Source organism: Saccostrea cucullata, unplaced genomic scaffold, assembly GCF_032062105.1.
Source record: "Saccostrea cucullata isolate Sc308-1 unplaced genomic scaffold, CSIRO_AGI_Scuc_v1 ctg463, whole genome shotgun sequence".
Lineage (NCBI taxonomy): Eukaryota > Metazoa > Mollusca > Bivalvia > Ostreida > Ostreidae > Saccostrea > Saccostrea cuccullata.
In genome coordinates, this window is record NW_026925517.1 from 181,823 (window position 1) to 208,309 (window position 26,487).

General features: G+C 31.8%; 1 protein-coding gene across 2 annotated transcripts; it reads right to left on the reverse strand.

Moving 5' to 3' along the window:
• Nucleotides 1-1,721: 1,721 nt before the first annotated feature.
• On the reverse strand, nucleotides 1,722-25,632 carry LOC134269072 (protein arginine N-methyltransferase 6-like). 2 transcript variants are annotated; one of them, XM_062751287.1, is made up of 13 exons: nucleotides 25,519-25,632; nucleotides 22,454-22,549; nucleotides 18,699-18,764; nucleotides 17,995-18,104; nucleotides 17,199-17,299; nucleotides 13,058-13,105; nucleotides 7,779-7,847; nucleotides 6,714-6,784; nucleotides 6,448-6,530; nucleotides 6,227-6,336; nucleotides 5,817-5,926; nucleotides 5,245-5,355; nucleotides 1,722-2,038 (listed from the first exon to the last, which is right to left on the reverse strand). In XM_062751287.1, exons 1-13 carry the CDS (start codon nucleotides 25,539-25,541, stop codon nucleotides 1,954-1,956), a joined length of 1,083 nt encoding a protein of 360 aa, XP_062607271.1. In that variant the 5' UTR covers nucleotides 25,542-25,632; the 3' UTR covers nucleotides 1,722-1,953. The 2 variants fall into 2 exon arrangements, with proteins under 2 accessions (XP_062607271.1, XP_062607272.1); XM_062751288.1 differs by lacking the exon at nucleotides 5,245-5,355.
• Between the last annotated feature and the right edge of the window lie 855 nt (nucleotides 25,633-26,487).

Genomic DNA, 26,487 nt, shown 5'->3' on the forward strand with positions numbered 1-26,487 from the left:
CTATACATTTCTTTTTTTTTTAAATTCAGCAAGTGATTAGAAAGTGTGTACTCTAACATTTAGACTGATTATTATTTCATCTGCAAACTCCTACACCTGCATACGCACTGTGTGTACCAGGTGACTAATGACCTATATAAATTACTACGGCACACTGTAAACAATCTTCAACTTCAAGCATCAATTTCGGTATAACATTGACTTCCCATAACCCGTAGCTAGCACTGCAAATATGTCGAACCTATTTGCTAATTTCTCCAGGCATACTTTCTGTGATGTTTTTAAAGGAAAGTCGATTCTAAGATCAGCCAAAACTCTGCTGTCAAATGTTTATTTTTGTTCAACCAATCACAGGCTTTATCAAATTCTGGATAAGCCTCGTTCTGAAGTAAAAATATTTATAGTGGAATGCTCCTAGACGTTTGGTGTGAGACCATGCATCGATGCAGCAAACGTGTAGGTGACCTAGACTACAATAGATTTACTATTCAGTTAAATACAAAGGTGTTCTTAAATATAACCCATGTGCATGTTAAATGTAGTTATGAGTAAAATCTCCTTGCGTAAGAAAGCGGCATCCTGTAGATTTCATCCCAAGGACCAATTAGGTACCGACATGACATTTGTTACACATTATTTAGGCCCAGGTAAATTAAAGAATAACTTGTGTCCTATTTGGTTACATATCACGGTGCAAAGTAAAATTCATTTTAAGGCAAATGCATACTGAGAGGTATTATTTCTTTTTAGCACGTTAAGAAAAATATATCAAGATAACGAACAATATTCAAGCTCAAAAGTCCATCACACTATACAGAACACAATACAAATACTAATGTAGTATGAGTGGATTTTCCTGTAGAAATGTAAGGTGTCTTTTAAATTTTATTTCCTTTCAGGAGGACAAAAACCTTCTTCTGTGTGTCAAAAATAAATTTAAATTTCAAACAAAAAACATGCACCATTTAATTCTTTCATTTCTATTTTGAAAGTAATTAATTTGCAGAGATTTTTAAACAGAAGGTATAATGTCATGTGTTCATTGGAATATTTTTATGCACGTAAATTTATGAAATTAGAAAAGGCGACTTTTAAAGTCAATTTGCTATTCATCTAAGTATGAAGGGACGTGCATTCCTTGGTAAACACACTATGGGTGTTATTGTCTTATGCATGGCAACACCTAGTACAATTATCAACTATACTGAAAATTGCGTTTCAATGAAAATCTTTTTTTACAGGACCACCACCTGCAACAACTACATTATCTTTCTTCACCGGAAACGGTCTTATTTTGCCCACAAGGGGGCAAACGAGCAAACCGACGACCCAAGCTCCACCGCCGCCAGCACCCATGACCTTTATAAAGACGTTTGCTCCCACACAACCCCCGGAGAAACCCTCCTCAACAAAGTCTTCAGGAGGAAATACTTCCCCTACCGAGAAAAGTGGGCTTTCTGATGACACCAGTGCTGGGGATATCGTGAGAAGGTCACAAGGACTCCTGTGGATTCTTTTAGCAGTTCTTACGTTAAAGATATTTCTCTGAGAAATACACAAGAAACAACTTACTCCAACAGAATTTTTTTGTTGTTGTATCTTCATGCTTTTTTATTTGTCTGCATTTTAGCTCAGAAACCTTTGCCTTGCTATCTTTGGCATCACACATTAATGAAAAGAATATTAGCAAATCTTTTATATATCTATAACATATTTTCATGTTTAGGTTGCCAACTACTTTTATTTTATAAAACCTACTAACAACCATTTTCATTGAGGAACAATTGTGTATGTCCCAACACTTTACTCAAGCTTATTTTAAAAAAAAATATATGAAAATATCTTCATTGAGATAATATATAAACTTGACTTTTAAAACAGTGTTTTCACACTTGCATCCAGAGTACCCATGCCAACAAACTATTTCTCACACATTATAAATTCGTGTAATCTTCAAGTAATGTTGTCACTCATAAAGTAATATTTCTGTTGCATGTCATCTTCGTCCAATTGGTAACTTATATGAATATCTAGGAATCTGAAAGCAAAAATAAACAATCACAATCAAAATAAACGATCATATGATAAGACGCAAGCAAGAAGCAGAACTGATCAAATACATGTAGAATTATGATAATCTTTATTAATTTTTTGTAACCCAATTATTCCATAAACCAAAGAAACATCTGCAACTCAGGAAGGGTAAAGAATTAACGATGGAAATGAGTTAATACAGTTATTGCACACACGTCTACAGGAAATTCTCTTAACAGGAAAAAAATGGCCTTTTTTGTTAGACAATAATGAAGAAATGCTGATCTGTTAAAAAAAATGTCAGTATTTGAACATGCCACATAATTTTGTGAAAAAATTGACAAAATATAATAAAGAGGGCTGTGTGGTAATGACCATATTCAGACTATATTGATATACTGCAGAAGAAGGGTTCTATAGAAAGATATACAAAAGTGATCAAATTTTAAAACTAAAGTGTGTGAAGTTTTTATTTGCCCAATGAAAGCTGGCAGCTTAAAACATCATATCAAAAAATGTTTTAAATGACGGTTAATTAGTTGATTCCAAGCCTCCTTAAGGAGTTCAAAATTACAATTTTATAAAAGTGTTAGAAATATATAGTTTTGTTCCTCTGCAGTTTCTGGGAACTTTTCAAGAATCTAATTTTTTTACATTTAAAATTAATCTTTAAGAATTATATTTCCATTGAAAGAAATATCTAACATTATAGCAAACTTTTTAATCTGAAATACCAGTACCTCTGCTAATGGAATATGTATTTGAACAAGGTGTCAAACGATATAAGGGGTGTTAAGAAAGTTCGTTCCACGATGAAATATTTTCAAAAAATTCAAAGTAGTTCTTAACTAACGAGATGAATTTTCAAGTCTGACAAAATCAAAAGAGTTTGCTTTAGATTTACAGCAATTCATTTCTAGCAGGAAATTATAGGGATTTTCTTCAAAATGAAAATATATACAATGTATATTAACATCTGTAAAGCACCTAAATGACATAATTGCAGGTCATTTTTAGTGAAAGTATAGAATAATTTAATTTTGTTTCTTCGTGGTTTATCTTGCATCAGACAAGCTGATGAGCATATGTATAAGAATGATAAATCACTTTTCAAAAGAATAAGTTTGTCATTATGTATTTTTTCACTGACTTGATAATTTTTGCATAGTATTTGAAAGGATGTTTAGACCTTTGTGCTTAATATACGTCACAAATATGCGTCATCCCTATATTTTCTGTACAGACACCATCTGTTTCAATACCTGCCCCTCCCTTATTCAAGAGAAAGTTAAAACCTTACATTGTATCAGTAGCAAGAATGGACTCCGTGAACATAAATTATCACAAATTGTAAATATCATCTCATCGTATTTCTTTTCGAAAATAAAAGAAAAATGTGGAATGAACTTTCCTAACACCCTTTAGATGTGATGCTAATAACTTTAATTTTCAATTCAAAAGTCAAAAATGAAAATTACAGTTTTAATGGCACATTTGAACCATCTCATTCCTTTGCGACTTTTTTGTATATGAAGTTGAAACAGATAACATAAAAAAGGGAAAATGAGACCGTTGTATACAATACATGTAATTGTAAAAGGAGATGGCTATGAACACGATTTTTCTTGATATAAATTACATATCTTACATTTATTATATATGAAAATATAAACCAAAATAAAATGAACTTTTTGTACTAGATTATTCTTGTTTATGTACATCCACAAAAAATAACGCACTTCATGAAATATGCCGGTGTGAAACGTCGTAGTTCATAACCTCATGAATCTTCAAAAATTAAATTCATTTCTTAAATATATGCTCAATTTGAAGCAGGAAAAATTGTCTTATTGTCTACAATGAAATTATATTAGATGGAAGGAAGCTTATTTGAACCTATGTTATATGATATAACACAATTTGGCACAGTTTACGCTTTTTTATGAAGCATAAACTGCCCCAAGTTATGTAATATCGTATAATAGCTTCAAATAAGCTTCATACCTTAAATAAATAAAAACGCTGGGATGCTATTCTTAATCCTTTTTTTAAATAAATACATATCGTACCTATATAAATTATACATGTATTACAGGTATAAATGGTTAATTCTCCATAACTAATATGGTGGCAAAACCTCTTATTACCTTATTACTACACTTTTATCTACTTACAAAAATGTTATGATAGTATCACAGGTCTTTAGATCGCTTAAAAAATTGTATGTGTAAAAAAAGATAAAGGTATGGAACTCTTACACTGGGTAGTGGGTACCCAATTTCACTAATAAAATATTCTCAAATCAAATGCTCTAAAATTTTACTTACTGTTTAAATCTATTTATAGATAAACAGTCTTCATTTCTACTAAAGCTCATTCCAAAATTCCATATACTTCTCGAGATATTCTGAAATCAATTTCAAAAATGACCTATTTTTTTTTTACTCGAAATTAGCTTGGGTCTATGGTCATTCACATGTAAACAGACGGTGTTTAAAGTGCAGCAAAGAGTTGCATAGTATTAATTTGCAAAATCTTTCAACATTTTAAAGTTGATTTCTTCTTTCTGATTGTAAGGTTAAGTCCGTAATAATTCCTTTCGCGAAAAAATTAATTTGAAAACGTTTACATCAACAACTGCACCGCCATGTTGATTATGAAGGTAAAAGAAGCTATTGTTGAACGAATTTTTCCCGGAATGTATTATAATATACCGTTCGATACTAAAAACAATAAGACCGCTAAAATGTTGGTGGTGATTTAGTAAGATCAGATGATCAAATTAGAGAAAATCTTGTAAAGCTCAAATACAAATGAACATATACTCATTAAGTATAGAATAAATTCCTGGGAAAATTTGCCCCATCGTTCCCGCTTAACAAGTACATGTAGTGTAGCTCAAAGGCTGAAGCTGATGTCTAGTAAATTTAGGTCAATTTTGGAATTGAATTCAGAATATCTCGGGGAGTTTAAGGAATTAAGGAATGAACTTTGGTAGTAATGAAGATTGTTTATATATGAATAGATATGGGTAGAAAGTGAAATTGTTAAGCATTTGATTTAAAAGAATTTTATTGGCAAAAGTAGGTACCCTATGAAAAGAGTTCCATACCTTTATTTTTTTAACACCTAATTTTTTTTCTAAGCGATCTAAAGGCCTGTGGATAGTATGAACCTGGCAAAATTTAGCTGGATAGAGCCTGATATTACCTTGGCTTATTTTTGTTTGGTCTTAAAGAAAGATTTCCACAAATCTTAGTGTCTTGTCTCACCTCCCTCTCTGTGTCATTATAGAATAACGTCTGTCCCCAATGGGTCTCTCTAGGAGTAATTCAAAAGTCTCAGTTATGATAGAAATCAACAGGTGGTACAAGCATTTGAAAACTTTTAAAACTTTTAGATGAATAACATTTTCAAGACGGAACTAATGATCTGAAGTAAAACAAAAAAAATCTATTAACTGAAAAGAAAACAGCCTTGATATTTTTTTAATTTTTTTTTTAAATTCCTGCCTCCTCTGGAAATAAAAATATTAAAGAATAAATATTAAATAAAATTCGTTTGTGTTTCTTGTTGACAGTCTTTTTATTTTTATGCATAATAAGAAAAGTGGATTATAAGAAAAATAGAGAAAATACGAAGACCAAGATTTGAACCATAAGCTCTATACACTGTAGTTACAACTGAATGAACTATTGGCATCACAATCTCCGATTGCCAATTAAGAAATTCGTGATAAACGGAAATTTCCATATCTAGAAGACTATAAAAATCTCACTTACTGTGAATAAGGAGAAGTGGAAAGGACAACATTTTCTGGAAATGTCACGGTAAACCATAAAACAAAACCGTGAAAGACCGACGATCCAAAACAGGACAGCGCGAATTTTCTCTAGAACAATAATTCAAAACAAAGACCACATATAATTCAATGTGTAACTTAAAAACAAGAATGTCATTTAATGATTTATCCTAAAGAAAGGATATTTAAAATACAAAGTTTAGAAGAAAAAAAATGTTTTTGTGTAGAATTTTCAAGCTGTTTCAATTTATTAATACTGGAATACTCAAAGTAAAAAATTCTTGTGAACTACAAAAACGCATATAAAGAAATGTCATTTATACTTTAAAAAAGCCAGACAGAAATATTAAATAACCAAGAAGAGCAACTTTATCAATGTTTGTTACTTACCTGAATGTCAGAAATCTCTGAGATGGACACTTTATGAAGGTCAAAGGTAAATATAGGGTAACCGTGTGATAAAATATCTTCTTGGGAAACACAGCGCACATGGGCCCCACCTGGCACCATAAAATGATGGAAATCTTATATCTAAAATCTTTTATCTGTATAAATATTGTGCTGTATGCATGAATTGAAATATACTCAAAAAATGTTTATGTTGGCCTTACGTGCTATGCATTGCCTGGCATATTTTTTCATGCAGTCCATTGACACTTTGTATCTTTCCTTCATTGCACTCCAAATCTCCAATCTATAGTGTCATGAAAAAGAATATTAGAAAAAAGGTCTCTATTAATTAAATGATGGTTTAACAATTAAGAAAATTACAACATAAGTAACACTTAATAATCATATTTATATTTTATTCATTGATTGCATTTTTCATATTTCTTAATACTACACTGCCAAAAAAAGCTACCATATACATACATACTTTTCTGATAACTCGTTGTCAGAAAACGGGGCTATATACAGCACAGCAGAGGACGGCAACATTAATCCGTCCTGGAAAACGCAAAATACTGGAAAATGATCGGATATACATGTATATCTATAAAACATTTAGCTTTCTAGAAAAATGTTTTCATTAAATTATAAAAAAAAATATATATAAACACAAATGTGTGAATGCAGATATTTTTAAAGAGGCTTGCCAGACGACAGTAATTTTTTTTTAATGAGCTTTCCTTAATATTATTGAGTTAAGGGGTCCCGACCCTCTGCTATCAAATTTCACTCAGAAAATTTAATATTTCTAATGTTGATTTTCATGAACAACAATAACATTAGAGCCACATGGAAAATAGTTTGATGTAAGAAGCGCAGCTTATTTTTTCAGAAATGATTTTAATGTCAGATCATGATATGAAGAAATTTCAACATAGAGAACAGAAACAGTAACGATTTATTATCATAACATTTAATTTGAAATATGAGTTGTATATGAAAATAATACTTAGTATAATACCTATTAAAATCATGTCAGAAAACATCATGAAGCGATGCTTCCTAAGTCAGAAAATTACAATGTTGTATGTGGTTGTAAGAAAAAAATACATCTGTGAGGAGGAGTTATCTTTCTTCTAAAGATTTCTTCATATGAAAAAAAATGTCATACTAGTCTTATAAAAATTCTGTATTAAGTACTTGAAACATTAAACCATTATTAAAATTGTCTTTTAAAAAATACAACTTATTCAATTTAAAATGCTTTTGAAGTAGGATTTAAATGTTTTATTGTTAAATATAATAAAACAATTAGTAAGAGATTGTCAAAAGAAATAGAAAGTAATGTTTCCATCACAGGTTAGATTTCATCGAATTGACTACTCAGAGGTCTAAATTAGGAAACTCTGATTAAGAAAACTGTGAGTAGTATTCATATTTTGTACTCTGTCTCTGAGAGTTATGTATCATATCAGAGGGTCGGTACCCCTTAAAGCATGGAAGGAAAAAAGACTTCTAATGTATGAGAATTCTTAAAAAACTAAAGACATACCTTTTTCATCCAGTGATCTCTGATATGAAGGACTGAAGGTAACATAGACTCATAGAACAGAGAATAGCCCTAAAATATGTCATAAAACACTGAGCAAAGAATAACCCTGAAATATAACATAAAACACTGGCTGAGCAAGGAATAAACCTGAAATATAATATAAAACACTGACGAAGCAAGGAATAGCCCTGAAATATAACATAAAATACTGACTGAGCAAGGAATGACCCTGAAATAACATAAAACACTGACTGAGCAAGGAATAATCCTTAAATATTTAATATAAAACACTGTTTGAGCAAGGAATACATATAGCCCTAAAACACTGACCAAGCAAGGAATGCATGTAGCCCTAACACTGTTTGAGTAAGGAATAACCCTAAAATATAACATAAAACACTGACCAAGCAAGGAATACAGGTAGCCCTAAAATATAATATAAAACAATGTTTGAGTAAGGAATAACCCTGAAATATAAGATAAATCAATGACTGAGTAAGGGTTTACCCTGACATAAATCAATTTATGGAGATAAGGAACATTATAATTCAAGATCAAAAGTCCATAAAAAAAATACAAAATAGGAGCAGAGAAAACACGGACCTCCAAACATAATAGATGGGATCAAGTGCCATAGAGGACTTAACATACCCTGCCGACCTGTCACATCAGCAAATAACGGGAAAAACCTTCGTCAATTCAGTGAATAAATAATGAACTAGCAATTAGTATGAATTATGTCAGTCAGCATTTGGCTCAATGATTAATTGCATTTGTTGACAAGGTCATTGTATCGACCACAGAGTTTACGAAATTATGACTTTAAACGAGACTGCCGAAATTCTTGTTTTATCACATTGTCTGTCAATAATTTACGTTTTAAAAATGTTCATACATAGAGCTTGCTTTTGGATATCGAATCAAATGCTACTCCGTATGCAGGTGATGAAGGTACCGTATAAGTGGAAATTTTACCGAGACGCAAATTTAGCGATTTCTCCTTAAAACTGGTATTTTATTTTTAGCGAGAAGTAATTTTAGCGATTTTAAAATACTCACTCAAGAAGCTAGTACAAATAAAACGCAATTTAATTTTAGCGATATTCAATTTTAGCGATTTCAACAGCCTCGCTAATAATGCCAGATTTAATCCTTGCTAAAATTTCTGCTTATACGGTATACTGCTGCATAAGTAAGGGAAGTTGACATTGTAAAGTTAAAGTTATCACGTTTATCAAAGAGCTTGGTTATTAGATTACTATTCACGTCTATGTGAAGTAAAATATCAAAATATGAAACAGATGTGTCAGACTCTGTGGTATCTTTTATCTCAATCTCACCAGGATATACTGTATCGACATAAGAATAGAAATTGCTATAATTGTTATTTGACAGTACGTCGTCGATATATCTAAATGTCGAGATGAAGGCCACAGCAAGTGTTTTCTTCTTTTCAAGATTTTTGACAAATTCAGCTTCATATAAATACAAAACTGGTTTTCCAATAACGGGGCACAATCGGTACCCAAGGGAATTCCAACAGACTGTTGGAAGATTTGGTCTTCAAAAACCACATAAATATTGTCAATCAAAAACTCAAGCATATTTTTATGTCAACTTCAGAGTACTTGTGTGTACAATCGGAATGTTTTTAACAAAGTAGATATGTAAATGACCAGTGGCAAGGTTAATTATACTATTATTGAAAAAGCAGCTGTCAATGACATAAAAAAAACTTAGACTTTAATTTATCGTGAGAAATGGTTTTGTAAAAAGCTGAAAAATTGTAAGTTTTTAAGCTGTTGCCTTTGGTAAGATCTTGTGATTCAAAATTTCCAAAGGTTCCTTGGAATTTTTAAGTATCCACATTTGATTTACACCACTTCTTGAATACATTATTGCAATTTTAAAGTACTCTCGAAGTTTCTCCTTCACTACTGTTATTATCTTAGTTAGGAGTAAAGGAAGAGACTTGTAACATAAAATACAAACTGAGCAAGGAATAGACCTGAAATATAATATAAAACACTGACTGAGCAAGGAATAGCCCAAAAGGAGTTTTTTTCATAGTAATTTTAGGACATTTATTTTACAAACTTTATTGTGCACTGCTTTGAGTTACGTTTTTACATATAAAACAATAGACTCTAAATTATATTTACATGTGTATCTCTTTGTATAAAATAACATTATGAAGTTATTTGACTCTGATGTAGGTCCTGGGAGAAGTTAATTTAACTCTGCATAACATGACATACAATTATATTATTTTTATCATTTATTCCAAGCTCTCTGATAGGCTTATATTTGATCACATGATTTAGTATATAACAGCATAAAGACTTGAGTTACTATTTTTAGAATCTGAAATGCATACCGACTTGATGTTTCTTAAAATGGAGATAATTTTTTTTTTGGTAAAACAAAAAAAAAAGTACTGATCAACTCATCAAGTATGACTTGATGTATCTGAAAAAAAATATTTACTACAACTTCTATTATTATTTTTTCATGTTCCTTAATTGTTGAGACGTAACAATGCCTTGAAATAGGATCTACTTTATATTAAAACATTTTGGATAACTTTGTCAAAAATTTATACAAAACGTAATCAAATAAATTAAGTATTTTTGAATAAGTAAATCCTCTAAATTACTCCATCAATATAAAGGAAACACATGAACATTAAATAGCTGAATTTATTTTGCTTTCTAATCTCTAAGCATTAAAGAGAGAAGACTTGTGCCTTGTTCCCATTATTTTCAAATTTTGTTTTGTCAATCTATGTAAAAAATAATATAACAAATGTAGCCCTTTAATTCGGTCAATCCATAGATATATCGACTTCACAGAAAAGCATATCGACCTCGCACTTCGTGCTCGGTCGATATGCTTTTCTGTGAAGTTGATATATCTATGGATCGACCTCATCAAAGCGCTAAATTTATATAATATCTCTAAATAAATATTGTTATATACGAGGGCTGTTCAATAAATAATGTCCTCGGTGCTCGGAAAGAAGCAAAAGACGCTTTTCAGTGATTTAGTCTTAATGATTTAAGGACGTTGGATCCTGAGTTTTTGAAAGGATTTTGGTCATGTCCATTATTTATAAAATTTTGCATCATTTTTAAGTTCTAACATTAAATCTGAATTCTACAATGCAAATTAAACTAAATTCAATGAAAAAACCGCGCTTAAATTTCATTTAAGTAGAATTAAGCTAAGGACTATATTTTGTGGTGGAAGGTTTTTTATACGAAAATGATCAGTTTTTCCCCTTCTGAACTATAACAGTACTTTTAATTTTGGATTCCTATTGTTCCATGCTGGTTGCACACAAAGCTGTTTTTTGCAGTGAAATGTGTTATGCTGGTTCTGAAATATCTATAAAATTATTTTTTATGAATTCTTTCAACAAAGTGTGACAAATATAGTAAATATATTCTGAAAACGCGGGAAAAAATTTAGTCAATTTTAACGTAAAATTGACACTTTTCATAAGTAATATTTGAAAATTTACATCATATACCCCAACTTTTGATGTTCTTTTCTAAATATTCAAGATACCTTTGACCTATTTGCTTAAAATCAGAAAAAGTTTAAGACTTTAAAATAATTTTCTTGCTTATTAAATTTTCAATGCCAGAAAAATCACATTTTATTAGTGCAGAAAGGTCAAATAATTGATTATGCGAAGAAAATTAAAATTTTTTCTTAGTCACAATTTTAAAGTGTCTTTTTTTAAAAACAAAATAAGAGTTCATTTTGTTTCATGCTTTAATTGGATAAAAATATTGGAGGGAAAACATCAAAAATTTAATTTTTGATTAAGACACAAATTTCAGTGCAAAAAGGTCAAATTAAATGTACTGTAGCGCCAAAAGAAGCGTATTGACCCCCATTTTTTGATTTGAATTTTAATTAAGCTATGTAAGTAGAAACTAAAAATATACTTGGCAAAAAAAGTTTAAGACTTTAAATATCAGGATCGAACGTCGTTAACACAATATTCTCTTTTAATCAAAACACATGTCCATATTTTTTTTATCCAATTTCGGATTGTTTTTAGAACTCATTTTTGGGTAAGACCCTTAGTATAATGGAAAATGGCAGATCCTATGATATCCTGGACTTGTTTCTTCCTTCTGAAAGGTGTTTTTTCAAGTTTGGAAATAGAAACAAGTCAAAAGGTCAAAGATCTGGCGAATATTGTTAAAGTGAAAAAAAACATTAATTTTCTGTTTATCCCCAAAACACGTTTACTTTTCAGGGCGTGCAGGTTTGGACGCTGTCATGAAGAAATTTAATGCAGTGTATTTCTAATTCTGGTCCTTCCTCTAATAAACCTTTCGATTTTTTTTTGCAAAAAATAGCTTTCTAGACTCCTCCAGATATTAAACTGTCTCCCCGAATATAAATTTGAACAGAAAATTGCAGATAAATCTGTCTTTGTGCTCTTGCAATTCTTTGCTCTTGTCAGACCTTCGCTATTTCTGTCAAGTACATCTTATGGTAAATTTTGTTTTGAGGGTTTTAAGCAATAGATTCAGGTTTCATGATCTGTTTGAATTTCAACTAGTTACTGATATTTTAAAATAAATGTTAAGACACTCGTACACGCTGTCGTTTTCACTCATTTTTCAAAATATAGGGTGACCTTTGAGTACTAAGCTTTTTTACCGTCAAACGTTTCTTAAAAACAGTGTAAACTACTCCCGAAATGATGTCTATAAAATTTGCTATGTGTTTTAAAGTCAATCATACATCATCAAATATTAGTTGTTGAAATTTGGCAAGCCGTACATAAGTTGATATAATTTTTGTTGGCAAGGACGGTACCCATTTTAGATGCCGATTATATAATTTTTTTATCATTGAAATCCATGGCCACCTGCTCACTTGTCTATAAAACAGGCATTGGTTGCTGTTAATTTCACATATTTCAGTGAATATTTCTTTGGGATTTTAAAAAAGTTTTACAACAGCTTTAATGAAGCTTTTATTTTCACTCTTGTTTACTGATTCTTTACCAGTCATTTATAATGCTGTGTCTCGAATAGCCCTTGTTTTCCAGCTTCTCACAATGAAACTATGTGATGAAAAGTGGTTATATAAACTGTTAAAAATTCATTAAAAATTCAATCATGAAAAAGTCAAGCTTTATGTCATAAGATATCTGTAGTGTATGTCATACAGTTCAGGACATTATTTATTGAACAGCCCTCATATGTATATAAAAGTAAAACTGAATAACAAATAGCACTCAGTATACATACCATCCATTCACTGACTACAACATCTACTTTCTCTGGTAAATTAACATCCTGTGAAAAAAATCAGGTTAAGAATTCATTTGGTGTTATTTGAAACTACATTTTTGTCAAGATGATTAAGTGTGACACCTTTTAAAATAAGTTTAAAATCGTGTTGCAGGAAACAAATAATCCTAGAATTTTAATTTATTAAAAAGTGATTTGACTTTCTTGTTAAGAGTTTTCTATGATTTGAAACAATGTTCCGTTGAAGTGATTTAACATTGTATTTCTGAGATATGAAATATAATACTTTGAATTGAGGTTGACAGAAGTTTATGCTTTTTTGCCTACAAGATCAATGAAAAAAGGTTTTTCTGTTCCTTATCTTTTCTATTTTAGAGTGAAAATAGGTTATTAACATGTATTACAGCTGAGAATTTCATTTTCAATAATAAGTTTTTACGTTGTTTTGTTTGTAATACGTTTTCAATATATACTAGAACTGTCCAATAATAATACCCCCCGCTTTTTTAGAAGGTGCCAATTCATAAATACTTTATGGATCTAGAGATGTTCATAATTTACTTTAAAAAATTTGCAGTGAAATATAATTGCTCATCATGTTTCTTAATGAATGAAACGGAGGTGCAACCAAATGAAACATCAATACTAATACTGTAATACATTGTAATTCCATTGTAACATTTTTTTTTCATTTAATTTTTCTTCATTACTGCATTAAAAAAAAATATTGCAATTATGTGTTATGTCACTCTGCAAACTGATTGTTGAAAAAAAAAACCATTATACAAAATCAAATTAATCTTGATATATCAATTTGAAATGCATTTTGAAAATAAAGAACTGGTCATCCAGTAATGAAGTGTTTTGACAGACAATAAATTACAATTAAGAGAATAAGAGAAGGGAGATCTTTAATTCTTGTGCCTTATTACTGAAGATTTGATAACACACACACACTTGATAAGAGATATGCCTAAACAACTTCCAACACCAAACGCATTAATTTATCTTTAACTGGATGCATGTCCAGTCATTATTCCCAAGAGACAAATGAAATTACATTATCTTCTGTGCAATGTAAAAACTGTTTTTAACACTTGATGTTTCCTTTTTGAAAAAGTTTTTATGAGTAGTTTTAAGCTGTAGTTCACGTTTTTGTACAGATATTCTAGATTCTATGTCTCAAACCTTATACATGAGCCCAAAATGAACAAGTCAATTAAAATTTTAAAAAACCTATAAAATGCAGACAAATTAACAAAAAGAGTTGAAAATTCCAGGTGCACAACTTCATATGGTGAATAATAATTGTACAAATTTTCAGATTAATCCTTGCAATAGTTTCTGAGAAACGGTCCAAACAAAACCCCAAAATAAAAATGAAAAAACACCTGTAAAATTCAAAATAATAATCCAATCAAGATGAAAAATATCAGGTGCACAACTTCATATGGTGAATAATATGTGTACAAATTTTCAGACAAATCCTTCCAATAGTTTCTGAGTAATGGTCCGGACAAAGTCTATTCAGACAGACGGACAGACGGACAGACAGACAGACGGACAGACGGACATGGTGATTTACTCTGTATAAAAATGCAATAATAATCTTGTCTTTTTTAAAGGAATTTCCACAAATAATCTGTCAAATATGTCAAATACGTTGAAACAAAAAGAAGTTTATGTAAAACTATAACATACCTATTCTCTTTGACATACTTCTGTTTTACTCTGTATTACAGTTATTCTCCCTGACATACCTCTGCTTTACTCTGTATTACAGTTATTCTGTCTGACATACCTCTGATTTACTCTGTATTACAGTTATTCTGTCTGACAAACCTCTGATTTACTCTGTATTACAGTTATTCTCCCTGACATACCTCTGATTTACTCTGTATTACAGTTATTCTGTCTGACATACCTCTGATTTACTCTGTATTACAGTTATTCTCCCTGACATACCTCTGATTTACTCTGTATTACAGTTATTCTGTCTGACATACCTCTGTTTTACTCTGTATTACAGTTATTCTGTCTGACATACCTCTGTTTTACTCTGTATTACAGTTATTCTGTCTGACATACCTCTGCTTTACACTGTATTACAGTTATTCTGTCTGACATACCTCTGATTTACTCTGTATTACAGTTATTACAAACCTCTGATTTACTCTGTATTACAGTTATTCTCCCTGACATACCTCTGATTTACTCTGTATTACAGTTATTCTGTCTGACATACAGTTATTCTCTGACAAACCTCTTTACTCTGTATTACAGTTATTCTCCCTGACATACCTCTGCTTTACTCTGTATTACAGTTATTCTCCCTGACATACCTCTGATTTACTCTGTATTACAGTTATTCTGTCTGTCTGTCTGACATACCTCTGCTTTACTCTGTATTACAGTTATTCTGTCTGACATACCTCTGATTTACTCTGTATTACAGTTATTCTGTCTGACATACCTCTGATTTACTCTGTATTACAGTTATTCTGTCTGACATACCTCTGATTTACTCTGTATTACAGTTATTCTGTCTGACATACCTCTGATTTACTCTGTATTACAGTTATTCTGTCTGACATACCTCTGATTTACTCTGTATTACAGTTATTCTCCCTGACATACCTCTGATTTACTCTGTATTACAGTTATTCTGTCTGACATACCTCTGATTTACTCTGTATTACAGTTATTTCTGACAAACCTCTGTTTTACTCTACAGTCTGACATACCTCTGCTTTACTCTGTATTACAGTTATTTTGTCTGACATACCTCTGATTTACTCTGTATTACAGTTATTCTGTCTGACAAACCTCTGATTTACTCTGTATTACAGTTATTCTGTCTGACAAACCTCTGATTTACTCTGTATTACAGTTATTCTCCCTGACATACCTCTGATTTACTCTGTATTACAGTTATTCTGTCTGACATACCTCTGATTTACTCTGTATTACAGTTATTCTGTCTGACATACCTCTGCTTTACTCTGTATTACAGTTATTCTGTCTGACATACCTCTGATTTACTCTGTATTACAGTTATTCTGTCTGACATACCTCTGCTTTACTCTGTATTACAGTTATTCTGTCTGACATACCTCTGATTTACTCTGTATTACAGTTATTCTGTCTGATATACCTCTGCTTTACTCTGTATTACAGTTATTCTGTCTGACATACCTCTGCTTTACTCTGTATTACAGTTATTCTCCCTGACATACCTCTGCTTTACTCTGTATTACAGTTATTCTGTCTGACAAACCTCTGATTTACTCTGTATTACAGTTATTCTGTCTGACATACCTCTGCTTTACTCTGTATTACAGTTATTCTGTCTGACAAACCTCTGCTTTACTCTTTATTACAGTTATTCTGTCTGACATATCTCTGCTTTACTCTGTATTACAGTTATTCTGTCTGATAAACCTCTGATTTACTCTGTATTACAGTTATTCTCCCTGACAAACCTCTGATTTACTCTGTATTACAGTTATTCTGTCTGACATACCTCTGATTTACTCTGTATTACAGTTATTCTCCCTGACAAACCTCTGATTTACTCTGTATAACAGTTATTCTCCTTGACATACCTCTGATTTACTCTGTATAACAGTTATTCTCCTTGACATACCTCTGATTTACTCTGTATTACAGTTATTCTCCCTGACAAACCTCTGATTTACTCTGTATTACAGTTATTCTCCCTGACAAACCTCTGATTTACTCTAAATTACAGTTATTCTGTCTGACAAACCTCTGCTTTACTCTGTATTACAGTTATTCTGTCTGACATACCTCTGCTTTACTCTGTATTACAGTTATTCTCCCTGACAAACCTCTGATTTAATCTGTATTACAGTTATTCTGTCTGACATACCTCTGATTTACTCTGTATTACAGTTATTCTGTCTGACAAACCTCTGATTTACTCTGTATTACAGTTATTCTCCCTGACATACCTCTGATTTACTCTGTATTACAGTTATTCTCCTTGACATACCTCTGATTTACTCTGTATTACAGTTATTCTGTCTGACATACCTCTGATTTACTCTGTATTACAGTTATTCTGTCTGACATACCTCTGCTTTACTCTGTATTACAGTTATTCTGTCTGACATACCTCTGCTTTACTCTGTATTACAGTTATTCTGTCGGCCATTTTATTTTCAGCAACAACAAGTTTTGTTTGGGATGAAAGGCTGCTACCTTCTATTGCATACACTGTCCAAAATATAAAATAATATTTTGAGCAACATTAGTATTTTTTAAAATCTTTTATTAATTGAGGTTTTATTTAAATCGAGTATTGTTTTCTGATCCTGGGTCTTTGGTGAGCATTTTTTTCACTTTGATTCAATGCCATTCTCATAAATCGCTACACAGTGATCTATGTGAGGGGATCAAAGAATCTGATTTCAATCTGATTGCAATATTTGTATGCACTATATAAATTATGGATTTTGACATAATTTTTTAAGGTAATTTTAAAAAAAAATTTTGAATTAAAAAAATATTTTAAAATGTTATGTTAAAAATGTTTTCAGTCATTTGAAGTTTATATACTAACTTCATATACATGTGACTAACTTCAGTTTAAATTTGCTTAAATGAAGTCTCCAGCACCGAATTTTGCAAAATATTTAAAATGACACACATGAAACGTTTAAAAGGTTTAAATCACTGAATGAAATAACACGCCAAATATTAGAACTGATGACAGGGGAAATTCAAATCACCGATAGCCGAGTAAAATATTCACCTCATAGATATTTTCTCTTGAGTTTTTTTTTTACTTCAAAATGATGTATAATATCACTCAACATTGAATGAAACGCTTTCTTTGGATTTGATGCTATCAAGCTTGCAAAATCTCACCTAGATTTATGGCTTCTATTTTAACAATCTTACTCCGGTACCTTTTTTGGCTCCGGCCTGTACACAGAATACACTAAGTATTCCCGTCCCCGCCCCTACATCTGCCACAACCTTCCCTCGGATCTTCTCGTAGTTCTTCAATATGGCATATCTGTCAAAAACAGTTAATAAAAACGATATAAATATTGGCTCAAGCAGCTTTAGACAAATCATTTACTGATGGAGAAATAAAATCTTGTTAGCGTTTGAAGATCGGAGTCTGGCAAGCGGCCGCGGTACGGTGCTTGCATTTTTTGTCCGCTTACCAGGTCTGTGTAAACAAATTAAGGACACGTGCTGGCAATAATAACTAATTATCTCCCTTTGTCTTCCTGATCCCAGACATCTTATGCTTTATTGCTTGTATTAAATCATGACATTTAGTGTTTGAAAAACGAATCTTTATTGGCAGATTTATGAAAGCTTAGGCTCTTTTTATGTTATCAATTAGATTAATAACTTCAAATTCTATTATGATTATATATGAAGTATCCAATTCAATTCAAAATGGCTGACCTTCATTCTCTTTCTTTATATGAAAATCCACTTTTCAGTCTTAGTAATCTTATTTGAGATCTCAATTGCTTATAACATCGTAAACAAAAGAACATAAATGAAGCCTGGTTTAATATAATACAATGTGCAATATGATATGCCTTCAATATACATGTAGAATGATTACTGATTGAGCTCATTAATCAGAGACCTGTAAGCGTTTGTCCTCACTGTATCATTCAGCATTTCCTCGTGGATTCCGACATCAGCATAACTTCTAGAAAGAAGAAAACAATCTATTATCATAGGAATTCAGTATTGTTTTGTTAAACTAAGTTCTACTTCTGTAAAGTGATATTCAAAAAGTTCATTTGAATTGAATCCCTTGTTTTTCCCCTTTTTATTTTTAGCTCACCACAGCCGAAGGCTGTCGTCGTCGTCTTTGTCGTCGTAAATTTTTCACATTTTCATTTTCTCCAGAACTACTTGGCCAATTTCAACTAAACTTGGTTCAGAGTATCCTTGGGTTAAAGGAATTCAAGTTTGTTCAAATGAAGGGCGATAATCTCCTCCAAGGGGAGATAATTACGAAATAGCCAAAAATAAATGACATTATTGAAAAAATCTTCGTCTCAGGAACCAATGGACCAGAAAAGATGAAACTCATGTGGAATCATTGTCAGGTAGTCTAGATTCAGTTTTATTTTTCAAATCATGACCCACGGGAGTAGGGTGGGCAACAATGGCCGATCAAACTTTTATATAGGCATATATAGAAAAATCTTCTCAGGAATAGCAAAGCTATTATTGGTTATATGGAAGCACCCTCAGGTGGTGAAGATTCAAATTTAGTCAAATTATGACCGCCGGGAGTAGGGTGGGCCACAACGGCCGCGATCAAAGTTCTACATAGAAAAATATAGGAAAAATCTTCAAAAAAATCTTCTCAAGAACAGCAAAGCTATTATTGGTCATATTTATATGGAAGCATCCTCATGTGCTGCAGATTCAAGTTTGTTCAAATCATGACCCAAAGGGGTAGGATGGAGCCGAAATAAACTATCAAAGTTCCACATAGGAACATACAGAAATATCTTCATAAAAGCTTCTCAAGGACAGCAAGGCAACGATTGGTCATATTTATAGGGAAGCATCCTCATGTGGTGTAAATTCAAGTTTGTTCTAATTCTGACCCCTCGAGGTAGGCTGTGGCTTTATGGACGACCAGTTTTACATAGGAATATATAAGAAAAATCTTTAAAAATCATCTAATTCTCAAAAGCAGCAAAGCAATGATTGGTCATATTTATTTGAAAGTATCCTGGTGTAAATTCACGTTTGTTCAAATTATGACCCCGGGGGCAGAGTGGGGCCACAATGAAAGTTCAAACTTGTCGGGAGAAAAGTCACAGTTAGTTAAAAATATATAAGCATCATTAGTTAGTGTAGATTCAATTTTGTTCAAATCATACCCCCCCCCCCAACTCCCTTTCAGGGGAAGGTCGGTACCACTTATATAGTTAAATACCTTTAAGCTTTTCAATACTAAACGTATTTTTGCTTATTTTCCTAGCCACAGTGCTCAGGTGAGGGATGTGACCCATGGGCCTTTTGTTTGAATTGTTTGTTTTGTTTCTTCTTTTCCTTTTTTTAAACTCTCATATACATTATTTTAAAGATATAGGAATATGTGTCAGTTTTCTTTCTTTATACACATACATAATAATTTTTGATATCGAGCTGAAGTAGAATATCAAACAACAGCTTGGGAGTTCAGATGAGTCTTAATTCCTTAGTTCGGAGGTCTTATCGACATCACTCCCTGTTACTCGTTACACGTGAATGCAATCTGCATCTGATTCAGATCCGAGCAGATAGTTCTGTTATCATCAATACATGATATAAATTAAAGTGTGGAGGTTCTGCTGAACCCTTTATTGGATTATAACCTGTTGTTCTGTATAACGAACAAGACGGGGGTATACACCTACAATGGAGAACGCTGATCATCAATTATCCTATACTCAGACATTACATTCCCCCGAGTGGAGTTGTCTGTAGATTTAAACGCTTCAAGTGTAAAACTCAAAAAATCAGCATCAACAACAAAACAACAAGAGGCATATCAGCTTCAACAATCGTCCGATGAAATATGGCCCTCCTATTTTTCAATGGCATTTTTTTTTAAATTTCCCTAACTTTCCCCATGAAAAACTAGAGGTACTGTGAGCGATGCCTCCCATATGGTTATAATGAAAAAGCATGTTTTCCTGTCCAAAATATTTTTAAAATAATGGCATGTAATAAAGATTCTGTGAAAGTTGCATCAAATTTTTTTTAGAATTTCCCTAACTTTCCGGAATTAACCTATATATGCTTTTCAAAAAAAAGTGATTACATATTTTGGCCTCAACCAACTCCCAGGATTCATATTTTCGTTTGTCAAATGCTAAATTATAAAAAAGAACCATTCTGATTGTACACAGAAGTATATTCAATCCGAGGTCGATATTTGATCGGTGGTTGCGTTGTTGATTGACAATATCTCAGGTAGATTTTAGGTCAAACCTTTCAACAATCTATCGACAAAAAAGCGGTGGCGTAGTTTTTACAATGCTTGTAGCTCTCTGCTTTATCTGTCCGATATTTCTCAAGCAGAGAGCTACATTTCTGCAGCTAATTTTTAATTTTTGTATACATGAAGCAGATTAAGAAAACAAAAACAACAAAAGCAAAAAAAAAAAAAAAAAAAAAAAAAAAAAACCTTATGCATGAGGAGATGAAAACACTTGAATGGACCAACATGACTTATCAAGGCTTAACTGACGCTTTCACGTACATGCAAGTTCCAATGGCGGTTTTAGAAGCGTAAGCATTGGTACCTCTTTCAAAATTGTGATTCAATTGTTGGAAAGTTGCTACATGTAGATGATACTCAGGTGACCTGTAAGGCCCATGGGCCTCTTGTTTTATTATGTCGTTAGAAATTCTAAACCAATCTTGTAACTTGACGTTCTGATCACGTGACATTCTCTAAATAAAGCATTATATCCGTACTCACATACCTTTAGATAGCTTTAATCAGATGACTGACAAAAAAAAAAAAAAAAAAAAAAACACTTTTTTTTCAGTCAGAATAAATACATCTAATGGCCTGTCTCGTACTCATATTTATCTTAATTAATTAAGCAATCTTATATACCGAGGCGAACCGACCCAGTTAATTCAGAACAAATTAAAGTATCTTGTGGGGTAAACCAAATTAATTCCCTTCTATAAAATAATTATCCCAATGCCATTGTAAACGTCAGTCGTACCGTCCCCAATAAAATATGGTTTATGAGATTTTCATGTTCTATCTGAAACAGGAGCAACCAATATATTCGAATTCGAATACATGTTCTGAGACATATGCTGATGGAGGTCAATTTTCTAAAATAAGCGCTTGGACGCTTCGCTGCCGCTACTTCTACCCAATCAGGTATTTTATATCCATTAGAATTGTAGTGGTTATGTGTTTTTAATGGACATAATGGATTCAAGATGAATTATTTATACATATCTCTCCCTTCTTTCTCTCTCCCTCTCTCCCTTTCTCTCTCTCATCTTTACTGAAGAAATGTTTTTAAACATCAAAATTTTCTATTCCTTTAAATAGTGCTATATTGAATTATGTTGATTTTGATTTTGATCTGTGTTTTCACATAACATGTACATTTAATAAGACTGATTTTGACTCATGTCCGCCCATCTATCAATCTAACTTTTTTAATGTTTAAAATTGATAATCTTTCTTCCACACCTGTACATTTTTTTCTGTTCCTTTTTTGAATTTTACCATACATTCAGGCAGTTTAAAAACGTGCTATATTTCTCTCCTTCTCCCCTCCCCTCTCTCTCTCCACCCCCACCTCTCTCCCCACCCCTCTCCCTCTCAACCCCCTGCTCTTTCTCTCTCATACTTACTGGAAATATTCCTTATCTTGATTGTCCGTCGTATTCGTTTGATCCTCGGTATCTGTAACATTCTTCAAGTCGTCGACATTGTCATCAAACTTTTTCCTAAAATATTTATAAATTGATATTAACAAATCCATAGTCACAATGAAAGGTAAGGATCCATTTAATTCCCTTTAACTTCTCGTGTGAATAGATTTTCTTCTCAGTGATCAAATCTCCTTGACTATTCTTAAGTTTTGAATTCGTTTGTTTACGAATTGTGGTTATCCAGCTTTCGAGGATCAAGAACATCCGTAAAACGTGTTAAACGTCAAAGAAAACAAACTTTTTTATGCATCTGACACGAGTTACAGATTAGTAAATTTAGATCTCCCAAACATCAGCTGCGTATTCGGATCACACACAGAAACACAAAAAAATTTAACCTGTTCCAACGGTCAGTGAATGGGGAAATTTTTCAAACTTTGTTTATTATTGTCTTCTCAAATATGACTTAAGAAAAGCAATCTCTTTTTGCGAGAACAATGTGTACCCAAAAATGTGTGCATGGTATAGCTACAGCGGAGTAGTGACTCAACATTAATTCGCTTCTTCTAATTGACGTTTGTTAATTGATATACTGTCAATAACATACAGCGATCTGTAGGCGAGATGCACGCATTTTTTCCTGAATTTAACCAGTTCTCTATATTTTGATTTAACCTTTGATTTCGGCTACTCCCCATCTCACGCAAGATTGTCTAGTTTACAAATTGCTCTTGTCTATTTTCTAAAATGCAATACTTTCTCTCGCGCTTCTTCCTCTTATTTTAATATTGTTGTGACATGCAGTCATTAATAACTATATTGCCACTGTGATATTGCTTTCCAGTCAATTTATATACATGTCGAAAGTACTCCATCTACAGGCGAAGCTTACTGACGAAAGAGAACTAGATTATTAGCTAAGTTCTACAAGCTTGCTGAGTGAAGCCTGGTAGGGGGCTGAAGAATTATCTTTTTTCGTGATTATGTAAATTCCCCCTGGATTAAGTGTTACTATTTTATATAATACATGACTTTCTTTTTATCTGCTTAGGTGAGAAAATTGACGTCTTGATCGAACCTTAACTTTAACAAAACTTTATTTACATCGTTATTTTTTTTAATAAATGTTATAAAGATTTTAAAAAATACGTGTACATATAATAAACCAAAGTAATTAATAACAAGGTTCAGTTCTCATCATGCAAAAATATGGACAGAATTCGCTGTGGAAATGACTGCTAAAGCCCTTTTCCATGGTTTGGTTTGAACATATTTTATTGTTTTGATGTTACAACAAAAGGATTGGACACAAGTTCTTAATATTTTAAAACAATTTCTAAACTTTCCTCTTAACTCTTGTCATGCACTTGGACTAGGTGAAAACCTGAAAGTAAATTCCTATATATATATATATAATATGAATATTTAAAGTTTTAAAACTCAGTCAAATCTAGAAATAGTTTTTTCATCAGAAAATAATTACATTCTATGTAACCGATAAACGTCGACACGCCAAGGTGCTGTTATAGAACGGACGACATCCAAACATTTGTAAGATTTTTTTTATGTTTATGCCACAGGCATCTGACGTTACTTATTTTTCTTTTAATAAAAAAAATATACCCATACCTGATAATACAGGTATGGGTATATTTTTTTTAATTAAAAGAAAAATAAGTTACGCCAGGTGCCTGTGGTTTATGCCTATTGGGCCCTGATTTGGTAATAAATTCTAATCTATTCTTTTTAATTTAAAAAAATATATTCTTATTCATTTTAAAAAAAAATTATTTATGTATATTTTTATGTAGTAATGAATTTAAATTTTCAAATTTTCACCGTAAGGTAAGGATATCCGATCCTCAGCAAGGAAGGATAACTCCAAAAATTAATAATTAATTTGAAATGCATCAAAATGAAGCTTGATAATGAATTTTTTTCATGCAACAATTTTCATTTTATTCATCTTTATCAGATTCAAGGTTATTAGAAGTCTTACAAAAGGTCTTATAAAAGTTGACATTTGTACCCTATAAAAGGGAAAAATGATAATACAGTTTTAGAGAAATAAAATTTCTATGAATCCAGGCTTGGATACCAATGCTTATTAGCATGATATGAAATAAGAAGTGATTTGTGGTGTCTTGCAATAATAGCAAAAGCCTTTTACACTCTGTATTATAGAATACATGACGGAAATAGAAGACAATAAATACTAAATAAGTATAAAAATCATGACACTTTCTCTAAATGCCTGGATACCTATCGTTTTTTAACCTAAAATATATTTGTTGATCAATTTGCAATTAGAAAATGCATTGCTGTTATTCCAATTCGGTTTTTCTGCGAAAATATTGGAGATTTGACAATTTTCCCTATATACATGTAATATGATTAACTTTATTCTTTAACTTTAAAGAAATACTGTGAATAAATTTACTTAACTTTGTGGATTCAGAGATACATTTATGAGTATTTTTGATTACTGAACTGCTAATTTTATAAACCTGAGGATCGGACTACCTTCATTAAGGTCCTGTTCACAAATTTAATTATCATTGGTGGGTCCAAGAACCTTCTCTCAATCCTTATTCATGGCTCCTCATTTAAAAATAAATATTTTGTACTCCTCTTAAACACCAGAGCTTCTATCTCCAGTGCAAAACACACATACCACATTTGTTGCAAATTGTACAAAAAAAAATGTTCTCAGAATATCATAGACTGGCAAAAGAGAGACAACTCACATTCAATTTTTATCGGGTCAACACAAATAAAAAAGACTTGGTATGTAGTAATTATTTTATCAAGTGTTCATAAATTCAACTACTCTAAATAATAAAATTACTGTGTGACAACTTTTTTCCCATCAATAAAGTGATTAATTTATCAAAAATGGAAAAGTGGTACACAGGTTTAAATAAATATATACTTGTATGTGCATCAGGCAACAGGATTCTATTTCACATGCATATATATTCCAGTACTGTCTTTTTTTCAGAAATCAATACTAAACTTATTCAATAGAAAATATATGGATATACCGTTTTGATGGGAACCCTTCCATTCCTACAGAGGTTCGAAAGATACACGTGTTTTACATTTTTCAGATGGGCGCAGACATTGTTCAATGTTGTTGTTTTTCGTGGTTATGATTTACCTGAATTCAGATCCCGAACATAATAATTTTTACGCAATTCTGTGAAGTCTCAATATTGTTCTGCATATAATTCGAAGTTGTGGTCAGATACCTTGCGATTTTATCATGAACTAAAGGGTAAAAAATTATTAAAGAATGGATTCAGAAAAATAAACCTGATTGTTTATCTATTTTTAAAATTCACTAATTACATGTCCGTTAATACAATGTGATATGCATCAAAACTGTGAATGCAAGACAACAGAGAACCTAGCTGCAATAATGTAGCCCTCTCCCTTTTTTTTTTTTTTTTTTTTTTTTTTTTTGGGAGAGGGCTACAACTCCTTAGGATCTCCATAATGGTGCAGCTGCGGGAGTGATTTGCTCCCGCACGGATTTCGGCTCAAATTATCAGTAAATGGCTATTTTATTAAGATTTCTTACCTTGACTCCAAATAAGTAGTCATCCAAGACATAAACCAATGCAAAAATATACAGAACGATCCCTATATCGCTTATTTTTCGTGTATGTCAACATCACAACTCGAATTTATCCGCCAATTCACATGTTTACTGACCTTGATAGATTGTATTTTGGGACAGCCAATGAGAATTTAGGTTCTATAGGAGCGGATCTATTTGGAATTCCCTTATTTTAAACATAAATATCGCTGCTTGCATAAAAATAACACTTAAAATGGTTTTATATACCTATGTTTTTGTGATGAAATTCAGCACATACATTTATAAACACCGATAATTGCTTTATTCAGTTGTTCTAAATTTCAAGCGAAAGTCTCATTACGTCACGCGTGAACTGTCATGGCTGCTGAAGTAAACTACCAGGAAACATGCAGAGTTATTTTACAAGTTT

Coding starts and splice junctions, on each gene's coding strand:
- LOC134269072 (XM_062751287.1), bottom strand. CDS start 25,541: ATGGAAGGGTTCCCATCAAAACG. Junction 13,106..17,198: donor TAATACAGAGTAAAGCAGAG/GTATGTCAGACA, acceptor TTTTTTTCACAG/GATGTTAATTTACCAGAGAA. Junction 2,039..5,244: donor CCAAACAAAAATAAGCCAAG/GTAATATCAGGC, acceptor TTTTGCTTTCAG/ATTCCTAGATATTCATATAA.